Source organism: Sinohyriopsis cumingii, chromosome 9, assembly GCF_028554795.1.
Source record: "Sinohyriopsis cumingii isolate HCF-2022 chromosome 9, ASM2855479v2, whole genome shotgun sequence".
Classification (NCBI taxonomy): domain Eukaryota; kingdom Metazoa; phylum Mollusca; class Bivalvia; order Unionida; family Unionidae; genus Sinohyriopsis; species Sinohyriopsis cumingii.
The window spans coordinates 6,343,352-6,364,714 of NC_142969.1; the positions used below are offsets into that span (position 1 = coordinate 6,343,352).

Genomic DNA, 21,363 nt, shown 5'->3' on the forward strand with positions numbered 1-21,363 from the left:
CGTTGATTTGTTAACCCGTTTCCACGTATCGCGTTTGTAAAATGTTCGATTACTCGTTCGGCTACACAATTCGACTTTGAAAATCTCATTGGTGCAAGATCATTGATGTTGGGTTTATCATTTAGCTGATTTGGGTAAATGGGAAAAATGTAATTCTTAATGTTCAAAAGTCATCACAGATTATGTATTAATAGTGTCATGTTTCTCAAATGATTGTATTTGACTGACCAATTTATTTTCCGTACTCGAGACCTTTAACTCTTCTCCTTATTCTCGGTTGCAGCACCATTTTTTGGATTGATCGAGGAAACCCTGGTAAAATTGAGAAGTCTAACTACAATGGGGAAAACAGACAGGTGCTGATAAATACGGGACTTTCACTTCCAAGTGGACTGGCGCTAGATATCAATGGTTTCTTATTTTCCAACCTTACTTAGTATACTCTTTATAAGTATCAATTTTCCGATAAGCAGCTAAGGTCTTCCATGCTGTGTACGTGTTGCAATTATCATTGGATTTAATTGGCTTTATCTACACTAAATTGTGATATGCATATCCAAAATTACATATGTGTTTTGTTCCAAATGTGCGGAAAGAAAGAGTTTGGTAAAGAGTGGAAATATTGTGGCCAAGTAGCCAAGCCGCATGTATGTAGGCCTTGTCAAAAGAGTTTTTTCCGCAACTCGGAACAAGACACATGTGGTTCTGTAATTATCATATATCCCCTTTAATTTCTTATGTGTACTTTATTTGCATCATTTTTAGTTTTTTGTTTCTTCTTTGCTTCATTGTATGCTTTCGTTAACTTAAAATTATGTAAATGACCTTGTCCAAAATCAGTTAAAATTTTGTAAACATCATTGTTTACTTTTTTCGATTGAATAATAAATATTAGGATTATTATCGGTCTGAGTCAAGCGCCTTGTGTTTACCATTGTTCCTTATTATATCTTTAGTAACAAACTTTCTAATCAGAGTTATAATTGTATCATCCAAACATTTGGAACCTTCAACAATGAAATTTTCCATTAGGTAATACTTTTTTTAGAAAATGCTAAGTGTGACCTAGTTCAATTAGAACAGTACAAAATCTTATGAATTGGAGAAATTATTTATACCTGCAATCACATCTGAAGCACAAATCAGTCTTATTGTTGTGTCTAGTATTTCATTTGGGTTGAAATTTATCAAAATTATGTATTCACCGGAAATTCAAAGTGCTTACCTAAAATACGATTCTTGTAAATCGAGACTTGGAATTTTAGTGAAATTCAAACAAGGATATACTTTTGTACAGTAGTATTGTGATTCAACAAAAGACTGTTGGCACGTCATTACTATTCAGGCCTTCTCATGCATATCAACACGTTCATCGTGTGATTTATATTTGGAATACTATTTTAAGAAAAAAAATCTTCTCAGAACTTTACCCGTCAGGATTTTTTATAAATGCTAGGATTATTTAGTAGTTAATAAGCAATACCGCAAGTTACTTTTTTGCATTTACCTTCTATTTTAGGGACATAAGTTGCTGAATTTTAAAGAAATGGTTGCTTTTTGTCATTTTTTGCTATTTTCTTTAAGGCCATTGATTCGTAATGCATACACACGTTCTTTAATTTTTAATAAAAAATACATTAAAACATTTTATTAAATATAGATGCACATTTTAGCCTTGAATTTTAAAACAAAGTGTGGTATAGAACATATGAATGGATTAAATCACAAAAAAATGGAATTTTTCCTTCCTTGTCAAATGGAACATATGTCTCCTTTTATTTCACGTACTGAACATAACTTTGCTTCATAATTTCAGAGCAACATTTACAGACTAACATTTAAGTACATTCATCTTTTAACATAATGTTTATTAATTTACAATGCGTTAAAACTCTATATTTTAATGTTTCAACTTCATACAATTCATTGTCAATGCATTGAACTTAAAGTGATAATATAAGTTTTTATTTATAATAAATTGAAGATTCAGCCTGCTTCTAACAGTCGGACTGTATTTGTATTATTCACCTGGAACTATTTTAGCAAGAAAATTCTAGGACGTATTTGCCTCTCTTTATTTTCTATCTGAAGAGTCTCAATATTATAAAATGGAAGCACACAGTTCTCTCATATTCCCCAGTATTTAAAAAATATCCATTACAATGTAACAAGAAGTATTTCTACCAAATTTGAGTCACAAACAAAACAGCTGCTGCACCTAGTGATAGTTTAAAGTTATGGTGCAAATATTTGTCAGTTGTATCATCATATTTATTAAACAAATTTGATTTTTCTGTAACATGCATTTCCTCTACTTAAACTTGCACAAAAATTATAATTCCACAGACCATATATTTTTAACTCTGAAGCTAAAATTTGGTATTTTAGATTCTTTACGTTGTCCAATAGTAGTTTTGTATGCCTGCGTTGATTGATGACATGACTCAATGGATCGTTTTTACTTTGTCCGGATATTTTTAACTTCAATACAACAAAGTATTTGCTCTATTTCTCTCTCTCTCTCTCATTTCTAATAGAAACAGGAGAATTGCATGCACATGATAATTCTAATGGTTTCTTTAAAAAAAAATGCGTACATGCAGCTTAGGATAAGAGCATCATGAAAGTATTTCGCTGACTACGTAATATATTTCAAAGCGTTAAAAATTAAATTAATATACATATAATAGGGTTGGTAATTTTTATTTCCAAGGATAAATATGTAACTATGATTATGGCAGTGTACGCGGCTTGCTCGTGGTGGTTATTATATAAATTAAATTGTCGTTTGGAAAAAAGGAGAAAATACATTAGGATTTTTCCCTTATTGATTGCCCAGTTATTCATTTCATGCATGGGTAATGTATTGGATGTAAAAAAAAGAAACGAAAAGTTCAAAATATATGCAGACTCTTATTAAAGCATCTATACCAAAACGAAATATGTCGATTCTTTTCCATCGTATTGTTGACAACATCTTTAACTGTCAATACATGTTCATTTAAATAGCATGATAATTGATTTAGTATTTTGGAGCCTTGCCTATACACTAGCCAAATTAATACATGATTAGCCACAGAGAGGCGAGAAGTAATTTAAGTATATATTGCACATGTTGCACCTCAAGGGTTTTACAACGTTTGATCTAAATGAACTAAAATATTTATATTAAATCCTGTAATATTAGAGTGTAGTTTGAATTTAAAGAATGGAAACTATTGAACATGTACTGACCTTGACCTGACATAAATGGTTTATCACTTTGAATGTCATGGCTCCCACAAACATCTTCAAGCATGCAGTGATTAAATATACTAAATTATAAGTATTTGATACTTATTTTAGATGGAGTTATGTACTGGTGCGACAGTGGTATCATACAGCGAGCTAATTTAGACGGTTCTAATCGTCAAATTATTTACCGGACTCAAGGAACAGAAGTAACACCTTATAGCAGTGCTTTATACCAGTCCTACCTGTACTTTTCATTCTGGGGTCCTAGCAGGTAATGGCAGTGAGATGTTGTTGTTGTAGTTCAGTTGTGGAATACATGATACAGTGAAATAGGGTATTCCAAATAAAAAACATTTAAAATGAAGTTTTTTTAAATATATAATTAAAATGCAAAGTGCAAGTTATATAAGTTTCGATACTAGATCAGAAGATGTTCATCCTTTGTCAAAGTGTGTAATTGGCGTAGTAGACCGAAATATTTATTAAAAGTTTGAGCTGGACGCATGACACACTTTTCATTAAACTAGACATTACAAATATTCTTCAGAAAAAAGAAAGAAAGCCGTTCTAAGCTAGCCACAGATTCCAACTTGATTACAGTTTTATGAAACTGTCGCATTCTTCAAGGTGAAAGGTACAACAAAAAGAAGAACAAGTTCCATTGTACTTAATATCAAACATATATCACATATGTATCCTGTCTCTTACTTCAAGGACAGACCAGCTCATACTCCGAAATAATGTAATATGTATCAACTATCATCCTGCTCTGACTGCATGGATAAAGTTTGTTCTTAAAAATTAAATAGAAATGCAGTGAAATTGTATTTTGTTAATATATAATGCGTGACCTGCTTCCCTTAATCCAAAGGTTTTCAGAGATGATACGACTCGGTCAGGTGAGAAACACATGGACAATTATAAAACCATGTATGGTGAATTTCCGTTTTGCGGTCTGAGAGGAGGTAGAATTAAATAAAAGCAGACTATTATACAAATCGATGGCTTTACAAATGAACACAAAGTACCGAAAATCGTCACATTATCCATTTGCCAAACCATGCAAAATAATATATCTGCCAGAATTAATACCAAAATCGTCATTTGTAGCAAAGCAGTTTTAGTTACATTATAGTTCATCTCAAATTAGTACATTTTGTTTATTTTAGGTCTGTAATGAGAATTGGAAAGGATGGAAGTGGGCTGACCTCCGTTAGCGCTCCTGCGTTTGGATACATATTGGACATTTATGTGCACAGTAAAGTAACCGGTATGCATGAGTCAGTCATAGCAATTTATTAATAATGAGCGCCAAGCGACTAAGCTTTTGTACTATTTTTGTAAACCCTCAATATTACTCGGTCAGTGTTCCAACCCGCGACCTCGCGCATCCGAGCGGACGCCATAACGACTTTGGCGAACAAATCCGAGGAGAAGAAGAAGAAGAAATAAGAAAGAAAGAAAGAAAGAAAGAAAGAAAGAAAGAATGAATGAATGAATGAATGAATGAATGAAAGAAAGAAAGAAAGAAAGAAAGAAAGAAAGAAAGAAAAAAGAAAGAACGACAGAACGACAGAAAAAACTCCTTCCCAAATAATGGATTCATTTGAGTTGCAAAGACATCTCTTCATTTAACTCTGCTTTTATTTGTATGTTGAAAATATCTGAGTAGCAAATCCAAATATAAGCAACTTATATCTAATTTTGGAACATAAAGTATTGTATTTTGGAGTGCTCACGTTTTCCCACCTTACCATTTCAATAGCTGGATTATCTTTCTCAAGAGTCATTGTATATTTTTTTCTGTCTCTCTGGCGTATATCAGCATCGCTTGTTTGCGTTTGAATCCACATTATGTGGATAATTTATGTAAACGCTTGTCATTATTTGTATTCAGTCTATCGAATGTTAAGGATTAATAATGTAATTCATTAAGTTATAAATGACAACCAGAGAAGAAACTTAAAATGTTATTGAGCTATAAACAGTCCTAACAAGTTATATAGAAATCGAGAGGCAAATAATTCCATGTCTGGAATGGGAGGATGTAGCAATATCTTTGAATACTATGAAGTGCTAATGGTCTTGACGTATCGCAATAGTCTTGGTCCAAAGTATCTGATCACTATGTAATTCCAATGATTTATCAAAGCTAAGGATTCGTCTCAAATTATACTTAAACACAAAATGAATCACATGTGCAGGCTGATATTTTATAAGAACATGAGAAAAAGGAATTGGGATTAAATCACTTCTCTCTTTATATACATGTCTACGACTTTATTAAAACCATAAGTGGCAAGGCATTAAACGTGACTTATATCACAACACAAACCACGTGACTTGATTGTTCAATATGAAATTACCCCACACTTTTCAAGAGGTTCAATACATTGAACAGAAAAATAAATATATACTTATAGTTCATTGCAATCTACAGTCAAGTACCAAAGTGTAAATAGGCAATATATATATAAATAAAACCACCCTTTAAAAATGAGTTACATCAAAAAGCGTTCTTTTCATAGCATTCAAACGTGTATACGATAACATATTAATACGATTTTATTAGGGATATGTATTATGCATGACTGAAAATACATAACAGCGTGATACATCTACACATGTGAAAATGCATCTGCAGACAAGGTCTATTTTCACCTGATGGACCCAATATCAATGGTGTATTCCTGAAACATCACAGTCCATCTCATTGACCTCTGCTGTTTATCTGGAATTAGGTGGGCTGTGATGATTGAGTACATTAATTGGAGAAGCAGGTGAATTAACATAGAGTTAAACATGTTAACAAACCAATATTGAAGCCATGCCCACCTTCCCGATACTGAATTAAGATCTATAGTACTTCTTAATTTGTTTTACAGAGATAGTGTACAATATGATCAGCATCATTTTTGTCTTCTTGTCTTTATTCCACGAACGCCTACATAACTTGCATAAAAAGATATTATAAATTCTTGACTAAGTATGGAGCTAAAACAAAGCATAGTCCTTTATTCATCAAAAGCATCTTGATATTTTCAGACCAATAAAACTTTGTTTTTTTACTTAACAAATATGATCATGGCTAGAACAGTTATGACAGAATTTGAGCAAATTTGTCGATATTAGCATGCCATAACCAAAATTCGCATCCGCATTTTTTTACTGATAGACACAGGGAATTTACAGATAGCGCTGACCTTAACGTTTGTACGCGTAACTTGAACTTGACCCACATATGTCATAAAATATAACACACGCAAGGAAAACTCCTTGCACTTAAATTAATTGTAAAATTTTCATCATTGAATCTGTCAAAGAATGTATGGATTGTCTCCAAGTGATTGTTCTAATTATTGTTGTAGGTGATGACATCATCGATAAAATCCTTACAATTATCTGGAACGAATGCTACCTTGTTTATTAAAAGCTGAAGTGTTGAATATTTCATACTATTGACATCACTTGGTATTGATGAAGTCCATTTTGAGTTGCCAATGCCGATATTTCTTTTGCTCTCACAGGGTCTATATTTGATACATATTCTACATTTCCAATTTTGTCAATGAAGTAATTGATTCTTGGTATTGGAAACGAAACTATTTGATGACATTGTTCAATTTTCTAAAGTCAGTGGACCTACAAAAATTATTAAATGGTTTCGGCAGAAAAAGACATGGCGGACTATAATTCTCCGGCAATCATTGAATTTCTTTTTCAACACAACTGATGATGGACAGGACTCATCCTATAAGGATGCTGTTTCACACGTGTACAATCTACAATTTTAATGGCATATTTTGTTTGTTTCGTGTTGGAATATCAGTAAACAATTGCTCATATAATCATTTTCATATAACATATGTTTTAATTTACTGTTGTAATGTGGTTGTAGATGTGACTGCTTCTGGTCCAGATTCTGTAATACGTCCGAATTCCGAAGACTGATTGAATCAAAATGACTATAGTCCTCTTGTATGCCATCGTTTAAACTGATTCAATTATTCACGTCAGGATATTTCCATTACCGTCGTTATATTGTAAAGACGGTAACATGAGAGTTAATAATATAATTTAGTCACTGCTTTGTTCTTAACTACATCAGGACCATGTTACTTAGCCTGATTATTTCGATGTACGGATAAGGGAGACAGAACTATATCACCAGACTAAAAATACGATGGAACCTGTACAACCCTCCTTACATGTCAGTGCGATACGCATAATATTTAAATTGTTGAATGCCCAATTAATGAATATAATCTTGGAAAATTCCAGACATAACATTTGAACCTTCATCAGATTGGACATATTTGGAATTACCAAAATTGTGTAAAAAAGAAAATTATCAAAGATTTTACAAATGCATTGTTTTCAAAAGAATTAATCCTTAAATGAATTACCTCTGCAAATCATGTGGAAGCACATACTATGGTCAAAATGTTATTCGTTGCCAGATTTTGTGTTAGTTAATGGACCTGTATTACAACACAGGATTGCCTTTCCTACCCTTATTCGAATTGTGAGAATGAGTAGTGAAAACAGGATAACTTTACCTAACACCTTTTGATCTTACCACCTGTATCACCGGAAGGAATAATCTCCTGATGAACATCATTATCAGGGACTCTTTAGGCCATAGCTCTAGCAACTGTACAAGTAGGATATAAATCAGTGCTTTGATTTTCAATACAATAAACATTTTGATCCCAAAAGACGTGTCAGCTACAAGTATATTAACCACACATATATATCCAGGTAGATAATAGCAATAAATTTATATCCTCAGTGTCAATTGGAAAGAAATCACCACTCCGACAGTCAATGACCCCGAGACTAAATATCATGACAAATTAACGCAATTGACAGGAACATTAACAAAGCTGTAGACTATTCCCTAAATAATACTAATTTTACTAGAGGAACACTTCGCAGGAAAAGGCAAAGTACCTATTATAAATGACTCTGAGAAACACTTGCGTCACTTAATACTTTAATAAGGAGAGTTTTGGCATAATCACCATTATGCGATATAGAACCTTTCGACATGAATGGTTCATCATTCTCCATAGTAAAATAAAACTGTCTCTTCTTGGACACAATATAGGAATTTATTTATATTGACCTTTGACAGAGACGGAAGGAAGAAAGGGAGAGTTACCTTGACCTCATAGATATAAAAGCTTTTGCGACAGCTCTGTCTTGATTATGTTAAATATATTTCGTACGATTTGAATCAGAAAAAGCGTACCCTATTTTATTGCAATAAGTGCACATAGAAAGAAATAATGATTTCAGGTCAATCTTAGCAGAAGTTGGATTCCTAAAAACTCTGACCGGTGGTGATTTGGAAGATCATGTGTCAGAGTGGGATAGTTTCTTACTAACAAATGCTGAGAGGCACGCGTTTTGATAAATGAATCTTTGCGAGTCATTGAATAATCGTCAGCTATATGAGTAGAAGTTTCTGCCTTTTTCTCACTGAATTTACTATTCATGCAGTCCCTGAACACTTCAGCTAATTTCATTTATCTCTGGTTAATCTCGATCAACCCTCTTGGCTAATAACCTATCAAGTAATTGTTTTTGTTTTACCAGTACAAATTCGTCAGCAGGGTCTACAGTTTCCATTCTAAAGTTTTAAACCTTTACCGATATGACTCAGGGACCAACTCATAACCCTCAATATATATTTATTAACTATATCATAAATAGTACTTTGGTCGGATAACAGTGAAGTATATATTGCTTACCAATACGTACACTGTGTAGTAACTTTGATCATTGTTCTCTTGACGTTGTAAATTGTCAGCAATACTATTTTGGGTAACATCAAAACCTTAACTTTTTTAGTGCTCTCTGACTGTCAATTATAATTATTTTAACTTCAACTGCATTTATTTTTCTTCTTTCAGCATTTGCATTTTTATTTTTATTTCTTCTTTCTCCTTTTGAATTTGCATGTAAATTTGAAGTTACTTCTCTTATCTTTATCATTCTCGTTCGTCTTTCTGACTTTTGATTCGCATACTTTAATTCTGAAGCTGATGTTTCTTTAACTGTATTTTATCTGATGTTGTACAGTCAATCCTTTCAATTTCCTTTCAGAGACAAACAGACCTACATATTGAACCAAAGGCACTTTTATCAAAAGCTTTTGTCCCACCAAATACTGTATCACAACACTTTGTTTTCTTTTTTTTAACCAGAGATTTTGTTACGCCGGAAAAAGAATAGTATTTGTCATTCCCCACCAAATAGCATTTCTTTAAAAGCTAAGAAAATTCCGAAACAAAGCGAATTTCAAATTCATAAATAATTTATTTTCGCTTATATATAGTATCACCCAATTTATGTTACGACAATATTGTCTTAATATAATAAACAGAAGCAAAGCCAATAATTTTTGTCAATGTAGCGAATAATTTAATTTTCTAAGTGATAAAAAACATTAATAGAAACTTTCAGTTATGAATACAATTTTAAAAAATTCTGCAACGTTCTAAAACGATCAAAATAATAGAGTGTGATGAATGAACTACATATATCTCAGATGTACGGACCTACTGACATCTTTGATTATCCTAAAATGTCTACAGTCTTTGCGTATGACAGTGACATTATTCACAGCTCCGTTTAATGGCTTTATATCACAATAGAGCCCACCTAACGTATCTAGCAATACAGCCTGACTTAATCATCAAACGTGTCATCACTTTCAATATACAGAACAGAAAAGCAGATAAATAATCTCTCTATAACTTATTGCAATCTACAGACATAGACCAAATGTTTAAGAAAATTATAGATGTATGTAACGTGACAATAATATTGATCTTATATGAAGCTTCAGTCGTTTATTGCTCTCACAATGTCCCTAGAATCACTGTTCGCTCCATAAACTATTGCCGATTGCCTGTACTAGAGTCTCAGAATTATGGTGTTATTCATTCTAGTGATACGTTGCTCCCGCGTACACCCATAAAGCATTTAATACCAGTTCCTGCTTATGTGAAGTTCATAACTGTAAACACAATGATTTTGGTAACGATGTAATTCTATTTGTAAACGCAAGGAAACTGGACATTTCAGACATGGAAGATCAAAATTAGTATAAAACAGGATCCATTAGAGCTATCATTAGTTTAATTTATGTTTGACAATATCTGTTACTGTATTCAAATGTGACTTTTTTAGAGACTGTCCCAGTCATATCGAGTTGTTGATGATGGTGTCAAAATGATAGTGCTCCAAATAGTTCATGATCAAGATTGAATACCTAATTTTTTACCAATATTACATATGATAAGAATAACTATTGCAGGTGCAAACGGATGTTCTAATGCAAGTGGTGGTTGTAGCCATTTTTGTTTTCCGTTGTCTGGTGGTTCTAAAGTATGTGCTTGCCCGGACGACATGGCTCTCCAGCCTGATAGCCAGTCGTGTAGAATCGGTGAGTGTCATATTTTACCACAATGGTCATCTAATAGCTTTTCACCTAATAATTTAACAATGCATAAAACTACATCTGAGGCATATGACTTTTTTTATAAAGATATGAGCGTTAGCGATATAGTATGCGTCACAGAATGCCATAAATAAAATCCTCTTTGTAATTTTGTCTGAAATGCAATAATTTCACGGGAACCCTTCACAAATATTATATAAATATAACGATGTCTCGCAAACAAATACACGTTCACTTGCAATGGTTCTTTAATTAGTATATATCACAGGATTAAAAGGTTATATTCGCTTTCACTGGTTAGTTATAGTTGAAAATCTGGTTCTTGTTTGTGTTTTTCTTAATTTCGTCAAAAAGCGACATACTATTTCCGCTTTATCCCTGAACACACGTTTTAATTGGATCGGCTATAAATCAAGAATTAGTGAAATTGCTTAAAGTGTGTTTCTGTCTTCGACACAATATTAATAACATCTGATGATATATGTAAAATAATATGGAATAAATATTGGTGCTCTTGAGATAACATGACGCAACCATCAATGTGGTAAGTTTTCAATATTCGGCTAATTTTGGCATATTATCACACGTTTTGTTTAGAGAGATGTACATAATTGCGTGTACCTGACAATGCAGCATATAGTGTGCTGTTATTTACATCTTAAAATGTTATTTTAACTTGTTGCCGGTATATTGGTCAAAACCTGTACCAGCCCGAATTATTGTAGGATGCATGTTTAAAAGATATTCAATCAGTTAGATTCGCCTAATAAGCCCCACCATTACCAACATGTTTATTCTCATTTTCCTTTCTATTTATCTTTTCCTTATTACAGTTGATACGACCTTACCACCAACATCATCACCTACTTCTCCATCTTCATCTGGTGAGAACCCTTATTCGCTGATGTTATGAAATTTTGAGAACCATTAATTAATGACATTATGTAAATCAACCATTATTTAAATAAATTGTGTACAAGAAATTCCGCCACTAGCAATTTATAACGCACAAACTGTATTAATTTTTATATTTTTACCAAATATTTAAGTAAATGCATATATTTCAATACACTTGTTACACAGTTGGCAACGGCTTTCACGGTGCCTACTGCATTGGTTTTGTCTATCATCATTCGATACAAACCACTATCCTTTTTGAATTAATAAATGAGTAATTATTGTCTATTACTGTATACTGTGTAATGCCAGATTCATATTCATTATCTGTATGCTAACTATACGCCTCGTCAAGTATTCCAGTAGATGTAATCGTGCATGAATATGTAATTGGTAATACGTGGGAAACGAACATCAACTAGAAAACTAGAGTCAAAATAATGCCATGGAGCCTCCAATAGGAAACTGGCACTTGAGCCACAAATTGGAAAATTGGGCTTCACAAACGGTAATATTATTACAAGTGGTTGACCTCTATAGGAGTGTGACTTAGTAACAGTGTTCCAGAAGACGTCAGTACGACCTACTCTAGGTAATTACGGGAACTTATATGTTAAATATGTACATATGGTAATCTAGCGGTGGATGTAGCGTTCACCGAAGAGGAAACTATCAGCACACTACAAGAAGCATTCAGCTTTACATTATACGAATAGCTTGAGTATAACCCACCCTACTCTGCAATCTCATTGTAGAGCCAATATATATGTTATGGGGAGAAACAATTTAACAGTGTATGACCTATTTTCTCTCGGTTGACTTAAGACTGCGATACAACAAGACTTTTCTTTGATACTGTTTTTTTCCCGTCCATGGTTTAGGGGGACATTGCAACATTATATTCTCAAATCAAGGCGTGTGCTGCTAAACATGACATCTGCTAGGTTATGGAGTGGGTATAAAGCAGTGATACTCCAGTCAGTCAACAATAAATATAACACTACCTTTTTATGAAATTAATGTCGCTGTCTCCAGAAGATCATGTATTTGTCCTACAATATTACAAAATAACAGTACAAAATATAGAGTGATACGTTTATGTCGGTTACCGTCCTCTCTCTCTCTCTCTCTCTCTCTCTCTCTCTCTCTCTCTTGCGTGTGCGCGAGCTAGTAATGCTAATATTCTGTCTTTCTCTGCAGCGTAATGTTAATTCCATCTCTGTCAAAAATATCTCCCACGTTCATCATGAAATAATAATAATAATAATAATAATAATAATAATAATAATAATAATAATATCTTCAATGGCCTTTATTCACCGTGTGTTAATAAACTCGTATAGAGGTTTACCACTCTGTCTGAACGAAATCATATATTGCGGAAATATTTATCGTTTTGCTGTGTTTCTTTGATAATGTGTTACTTGTAGACTGTACTCACAATAGTTATTCGTGTAGCTAGATCAAACAGCATGTGCGATGATAGTAAACTTTAACCAATGCTCCCAAAGAGCAATTTGATCTTATCAGTTTTAGACTATGGCTAAACACTAGACGTGTTGGATAGTGCATCTTTGGAGTGTTGGATGGTATATGCAGTGTGATAAAGAAATTTGTTTCTTGGATTATATGTATTTTGTTTAAACTCTTCACCGTTTAATCTGACAGTTGGTGTGTGGAGACTTCACAAGGCCTTTTGGATTGCGTGTGTGTCTTTACTATACAAAAATATTTACAGATTTCATCTTTTTCTTGTATCCCAAACAAATACTTATAAGTGTGTCTCTGCAGGGCTGACTGACTGACTTTTAATTTACGTCGCATTCACGAAAACGGCATGCGCGACGGGTTATTGCCCGCAACGCGGGCACATTAATGAATCGCGGAGGAAGTAAACGAGCCTCATCCTCCAGCGCATTTATGCACAGAAAGTGTGTTATTGAGTTAGTCCGATTCCGGACATAAGGTGGGCGGGAAAAAATACTCATGCCTGTCGTTATAGCTTGTATCTTTTTAAGATGCTTGTTATGGATAACAAACCATTCACAGCGCCAGCCCGGTTACATGCTTACACGATGATCGTGCACCTGTTAATTTATACGAGTGGACATAGTTCCACATTCCGTCATGTTGTGGTCCGAGCAAGGAAGAGGATGAGAGGGACTCGAGAAAAGACGACAAGCGTCAGCTGAAGTAATGAAACCCTGTGTCGTACTCTAATCAAATGTATTCCAGTTGTTCTAATGGACAATTTAAAATACCAGTAACTTGTTAGCCACTTGTGCAATTAGCATAATCATTAAAAGTATTTTAAAAAATTCATTAATTAGTATATTCATATAAATTTGAATTTAGTGTACAAAGTGTACTTTTAATTTCCAAAATAATCACAATCATTGAATGAAATGACTCATTGTTATTTTTGTATCACACAGATTTGCAATAAGGAAATATAATTTTGATAGCGGTGACAAAGAGATCATATCAAGTTTATGTTATAGAAATTATCAAACCGAGGTTTTCAATGGCCAAATTAAAAACTTGTATATTTAAGCAATCTTAGCCATAAGTGGGGTCTTTTCACTCCCGAACTGCTGATTTGTATCTTCTTCCGTACGTTCACAATTTTCCTCTGCATGAGCTACATCTCAGTAATAGCTATATTCTACAGTTTCTTCAGTGGCCTCCTCTTCTGATAGAATTACGCATCCCGTCAACCACAGGAATTCTCGCTATTCTTCATTGTAACTTGTCACAGGCAAATTGTTACTAGGGTAGTTTCCCTCTCAGATATCCTGGTGGCTGCCTCCTTTGATCGAAGACGGTAAAAGTGGCTCCCCTCGTTAAAAACTGCTAATATTCCTCGCCGAAAATTAGTCTGCGGTCTGTACTTTTTTCTTTATCTTTATCTAGCGATGGTAAAACCTCTCGTATTATTTATTATGAAATGGATTGGTCGGCTTAGTACGCAACATGCTTTCTACGTCACCGTAGCCACGCTCCATTAGTATTCTTGGCTAGTCAGTTGCTACACGTGGGAGCAAGTGTATCCTGCTTTCGTCCTCGACCCTGTTCCCTATGAAGCAAACAAACCGATGTTCTCTGATAGACGTCTTTGTCCTGAATGAATGGGAATGAATCTTGTAAAAGGTTGAGAGAGAATTTCTTTTAGATCATCGCAGTATTACATTTTCATGTTAAGGTCCTATTTGTTGTGCGTAGTTTACGTAAGGGATAAAGCGACACATTCGTTAGTAGCACCATTATTCGGCAGTCAGCAATAAATGACACCATGTCAACTTTACATGATAAAAAAGTTGCTGGAAATAGCAGTGCCATTCTGGAATTCATACAACTGCTGGAGCAAGTAGAGGTTCAGTAATATGATCTAAGTCGTGTTTGCAGGGCAGGGGATACACTAGGTAGAGCCAGGTGCTCAGTAAAATATATAATAGAGGACGAGAAAGCAGAAAGGATTCAGACAATAATGACTAAGGAAAGTAACCGCCCTATTGAGGTCAACCACTTGTAACACTGTTCCAGTTTTATAGTCTCAATGGTCCAATTTGAGGATCTAGTGCCATTTCCGATGTTGGTTTCCAATTTGAGGCCAGATGGTCCTATTTGAGGGTCGTTTCGCATTTGAGGCTTGTTCCTCACGTATTAATATTTACATCCATACTTTTATACATAAACATATAGATTTGTCTCTTTTGTCACAGTATATGCTAAACTATCGTATTAAATTATGCTGTAAATATTGTTTATAGGATTGACTGAAGAACTTACTATTCTCCGTGTAGCTGTCGGCTCACTGGCAGGTCTCCTTGTTATCAGTGTATTTATAAATGTCTGTTTAATGTGTCGAAGGTAAGACATGCGAAAATACGGTTTTTATCAACTACGTAGAATCTAAAAGAAAGGTTTTGTTAGGACATGTGTTAAGATCAGTTCAGCAAGTAAAAATAAACATTACAGAGCAATCATCATATATGTATGTATGTATGTATGTATGTATGCATGCATGCAGAGTCCCATGGGACTAGTTTTTTTCCTTCAAAACTTTGTAAATGATAAACATTATATTCAAACTCGTAGCTGATTTTAAAAAATAAGGTATGATGACTTTTGACTTACGTTTATTTTTTTACAGATGTGATCACTGTCAGAAGTAATGTAATGATAAACAATTATCAAACAAAACACAAAGTAATACTTTTAACCATCTAATAAAAGTGTAAACCTACATGTATCTGTACCAGTAGGTGAATCATAACGCTCACTTTAATATGAAAACCAAATTGTTTGATGATACAACAAGTGGCAACAATATTCATGGATTCAATTAGTGGAAATAACTTGTCAAAGTTATATTTAATTTAGTAACCTGTACCAATTTAGCCAACATACAGGTATATAATGATAGCTAAAACATAGTTGTATATTATGTTAAACGAGAGATAAGAAAATCAAATAAACTATTTTCTTTTTGTTCGCATTGCAACCATTACCTCATAGTTCCGATTATGAATGTAACTCATTCATGCTGCAATAGGTAACTTCGTCTTGATCTCATCTGCTACCTCGACTTCGGTCAACAGATTAGTGCATTCGTTTTAAAGACGAGTGCGTGTTAATGCTTATCTTGTATTGTAAAGGTTCTGAACAACAAAATAAAGCAGTGTTTCTTTTAATCCATGTGCCTTCAAATTATCCCTTTCTGTAGAAATGTTAATATGAGAGTAAAAGGCTCACATTTGCATGAATCACTGTTCGCATTGTCATATACAACAATAAAGTTCATCCACATATGCTCCACAATAAAACAATGGCATCAAAATCAATCATTTGTTGCACCTATGCTTTAAATATAACGAGGAAGGCAACGACTACACTAAATCGTTGACATAATACAATGATTTGTTTTCATTTATTCCTCCACGATATCAGAATAACTTAAGTAAATTTAATTAATGAACTGTATCATGAGGGACGGCTATCACAGTACCCTAAATTAGCAAATTGCACTTCCAGCAGGGGTTCTGAAGAGAGGCAATGGGTAAGGGCCTCTTAATCACAACCATGTGTGGATTTCAAAAGTCAAAGGTTTTTTCTCGTTCTCGTGAGCAAAATGTGTACACCCAGCTTTTATATTGATACCTTCATGCCTGATAAATTTTTTGTCGTTATATATTTGTTCCTCAGTTGGGTATGTACTCAGTAACGCCAGCATTTCGAAACACAAATGGTAACAGTGGCATTGGTAGATCACTACGTTCTATTGCGGATATTTATGCAGCATCTCCTCACATTTCAGCTGACATATAGAGACCATGTAGCATGAGCAGGCCATTGTTAGAGCACACTTATTTCCCGCCATGCCACTGGATTTCGCTACCCTGTTGGTATATACGATGGAACGTCCAACCCGTATGTGCCATGGTATTTCCACACTAAGACATAAAAAATCGTAAGACATAAGTAACAGAGAACGGTCTGTGCTATATGCAATGTAAGAGTTTATTTTTTTTTTTTTTGAGAGTTGTACATCTTTTGAGACGAATATGGCACAGGCATAGAGCCGCTGAGCTGCTACAAAACTGTCCTTGCCGCCAGCAACCCATCAGGTGAACATGGCGCTGCCATCGCACAAGCTACCGATGGACTCCAAAGACGCAATCTGCAAATGGCGCAACTCAAACAGCACATGTAATTATACTTTAGCAGTCAAATTTGTCGCTGGACGATTTAGTGACAGAACACAAAATATTCACACTGTCGACACGCGACCTGGAAGAAATATCATCATCTCTCCAGAGCGAGCACTACAACAATGATAGAAGATCTCTACCAATGATAATACACTTGCGTGTGCATTGCGACCACTGTGTTTCCGGAAGCGGCAAGTACGACACGGTTCCTGTGGGAACGTAGAGGTAACATCAAACCAAAATCAAAGGAATACATTTCACATATGGCTACCTTCTGCAAAACGTGCTTGAAGTTCTTCAGCAAGAATAGAAAATTATGTGATCTTTCATTTCCATTGTATACCGCAGTTTGTAACGTTACACTACCCCAATCTAAGCAAAGGACAGCCCAACAGCGTATGCTGTTTCCATACTAGTCTTAACAATTGAAGTCGGAGCAAAGAGCTGTACAATGTTTCCTTTGCTAGGATCTGTATTCCGCATAACACATATGCACACTCTGCTGAACTGGAATCAGTACTTCTAGCAAACAGAGCTTCACAATCAGGCACAATGCTAGTCGGGTGTTCTGGCAAACATTTTTGCTGTTGGAGGTTTTGTCCTAAATTATGCAACTTTCTCTTTGATTGGATCGATATCCTTCGCAACACATAGATACACTCCGCACAGTGAACTCAAGACGTATTTTACAACATACTCAGAACATCGGAACAATTTTAGTGACTAATGTAGGAAAAAGAGCTTCACAATCAGGCACAATACTTGTCAAGTGTTCTGCTGAACATGTTCATCGCGCCTTTTCATGCAGTCTCGGGAGAGCAGAGTGGCGATATTCCGAATAGCACGGCGAGCTCTACTAGCAGTATAAATGTTGTTACTAGCAACAATACAAAGAAGATATACCTTTCCAATGATATGTTGTAGGCTCTTGAAGGTTTTGTACTAAATTATGCAAACGATCTCCTCGCGAAATCAGTTGTGTAGCAAATTCTTAAAGTGCATCTGTGGGATACCTAAAATTTCCAACGCTTCGTAAGTGTCTGCTAATGAGGCTGGCTAGGCTATGCCAAAAAGATATACTGCTTTGCCCAATATATGTTGTAAGATTTACTTAAATATCTGGGAGAATAGTGTATTCACGGGACGTGCTGAAAACGGTAAGCTCAATGAAGGAGCGCATAAAGGAGGATTATATATCTGCTAGTGGGCTGAGAGGGACATAAACATACATCCGCAAAAAGAAGCGCTCTCGTGTAGTTTGAACTCGCACTGACAGTATGTAGGTATAATGAAGAAAATACCACCAGAATCAACATCATATATGAACACATATTTTTCTTTAAATCCACAATGTTGATTCCATATATGGACAATATGAACTTGTAATTCTGCATGCATTGTATATGCAGAATCTACATGGACTGTAAGAGAGCCAAATCGGAGACGCTGGTCCACCTACAGTTTCATGAATATAACTGAAGATTCCTTTCCAGTTGAGGCAAAAAAAAAATAGCATAGATTCGACTTGTGCCGGCTTAGCAAAATATGGCAAGTATCCACAGAAACCACAAAAATAGGTTATGGCTTCCTGCAGATAAGAACAGAAGACTCCACGCGAGAAACGACGAGCAGTTCGTTCTCTAACGGTGCTTTTATGAGTTTAGCACCCAATGTACCTATTGTTATCGATCCCGGCAGTAGGGAACCAATAACGCCATGTGACGCCGATTACTACGGGAACGTGCCATTTTTTAATTCGAGATGAGAGAGTATGCAAAACTAATGTATTTTGTATCCAACACGCTCCCCATCCTGGCTATGTCCCAAGTAACCGGAACTGCGGATCTGGACGAGGTGAAGAGCTTTTCCATCAACATGCAATTGTTTATCAAGCAGGGGCAGAACGGGCACAATATCCAAGATGTCAAGAAGGGTGAGGCAAAGAAAACAACCCATTTGCAAAATATTGGTCAGGCAAGGCAATGGACATGTCTGCAGTGTCAGTCATCATTGTGTGGAAAGTTGTTTTAAAAATGATGTACACATCAAAGCCCATGGAAAAGTCTGCACCCTTCATATTATTAACATGATAATTATTAAATTAGGTATACCGATCAGAACATGGAGATACAACAAACAGCCTCTACTACAATGTTATGATATATATATATGGCAATAGATGATATATCTGTATTGATGATATATATGTATAGATTATACATCCGTATCGACCGGTTTTTACCTGGCTGCATACAAGGCAGGAAAATTGTGTGGTAGCAATGGGAACAAAAGGTCTAAAGAGGGGCGATGTCTTCGTACTCTCCTTGTGCACTCTTGACTAGTAAATGCTTGAGAGATCAGAGCGTGGTTGAAAGTGATTTCACATTTAACATGGTCGGGAGCTGAAGGTTGTCTGGGAGCTATTCAGAATGTCTAAATGAAGTGTTATAAATTTTTATTCATCGACTACCCCATCCCCTGGTACCATTTTATTAAAACAAGCACCGATTATATATAGCAGATTCCTAACAGTATACGTAATAAACTAAACCAAAAATGTGAAATAGTTACTTCATTTTACTCATTCTGTGTTGATACCAAAATAACAATATTTATTTACTAGTATGTATAGTGTTCATCATGTATGTCAGGAGTATTCGATTTACAGTAAGAAATTTATTCTTCTGAAAGTCACATCTCATTCTCTTTGGAATAAAAGTATGTATGGCTTAAATCTATTTAATATCATATATTTTTGCTGTGCGCTCTTTTACATAAATAACTTCTTTAGTTAAAATAACAATATCCCGTCTTTATCAGAATCAAAATGGAGAACAAAAAGGAGGACGGAAACCAACAATATGATAGTATTCCTATTACTCAGATCAGAAGTATCCCGGATATATTCCCTGCCATCTCTAAACCCACTGTCGTGAACAAACCACGGAATGACCAAAGGGACGTCTACCTGACACCGTATTTACATGGTGTGAAAGCTGGAGAATGTTATATTGAATGCATGTAAACATCAACAGCCACCTCCGTCTGTTTTTTTCTGTTTTGTTTTTGTTTCTTTTTTTTTTGTTTTTTTTTTTTTGTTTTTTTTGTGTGTGTGTTTGCAACGATTAATTAATTTGCTATGTCATCAAGTAATTACTGGCAGTTTGCAATTTTGCGAAATGACATTATGCACTTTGGAAAAATATTGGTAAGGCGCGTGCATTTTCAATTTATTGGATAGTTTTTTACAAATAAAACATGAAAATGTATAATCATTTGACTTTCTATATAAATGGAGATAATACAACCCAATCTTCCATAATGTCTTTACTTGCCTTAAATGCACTATGTGAAAATAGCGTGATCTGGCATTGCGCTATCCAAATAATCATAAAGCAATGCATTTGGATACAGGGATTTCTTTCATTGGCTATTTTTTTTAAATTTTGTCTTATCTTATTACTTTCATATCATAACCAAACTATCAGACTACATTTAAAATATGTGTTAATGAAGTTACAATGAATTTATTTTAAAATATCTCTTGTCTGTTTTCATATAATAATAGTATATGTTTTAGCATTTTAAAGTTTTTTTTGTTGCAATTGTCTTCCATGAATTAAATAAAATATGTTAATGTCCTTATCTAAGAGTACTTGATTTTTTATATCAAGGTAGATTAAGGTAGCTTGTATATTCGTAACTCCCAAGATGTATTTTTTATTGTTGGACGTATAATTGTTAACATAGCTATATTTGCTGCACATTCACTTGAGACAACCTCAACCCGTTTCAGCTACAGATAGCTGTTTGTTTGGTTATCACGTAGTCACTTGAGACAACTTCAACCCATTTCACCTATAGATAACTGTTTGTTTGGTTATCACGTAGTCACTTGAGACAACCTCAACCCATTTCAGCTACAGATAGCTGTTTGTTTGGTTATCACGTAGTCACTTGAGACAACTTCAACCCATTTCACCTATAGATAACTGTTTGTTTGGTTATCACGTAGTCACTTGAGACAACCTCATCCCATTTCACCTACAG

At 34.6% G+C, this 21,363-nt stretch overlaps 1 protein-coding gene across 2 annotated transcripts in view; it reads left to right on the forward strand.

Annotated features, from left to right (window-relative positions):
* The window catches only part of LOC149791216 (low-density lipoprotein receptor-related protein 6-like), a 79,314-nt gene extending 58,382 nt beyond the window's left edge, over positions 1-20,932 (forward strand). Inside the window, exons 11-17 of one of the 2 annotated variants that reach the window (XM_089969155.1) lie at positions 284-411; positions 3,346-3,505; positions 4,404-4,504; positions 10,562-10,690; positions 11,539-11,589; positions 15,373-15,472; positions 20,134-20,932. In XM_089969155.1, coding sequence (XP_089825281.1) covers positions 284-411; positions 3,346-3,505; positions 4,404-4,504; positions 10,562-10,690; positions 11,539-11,589; positions 15,373-15,472; positions 20,134-20,338 — 874 coding nt within the window. In that variant the 3' untranslated portion in view covers positions 20,339-20,932. The remainder of the gene's footprint in view (positions 1-283; positions 412-3,345; positions 3,506-4,403; positions 4,505-10,561; positions 10,691-11,538; positions 11,590-15,372; positions 15,473-20,133) is intronic. The other variant, XM_089969156.1, reaches the window with a different exon arrangement.
* Positions 20,933-21,363: the final 431 nt, after the last annotated feature.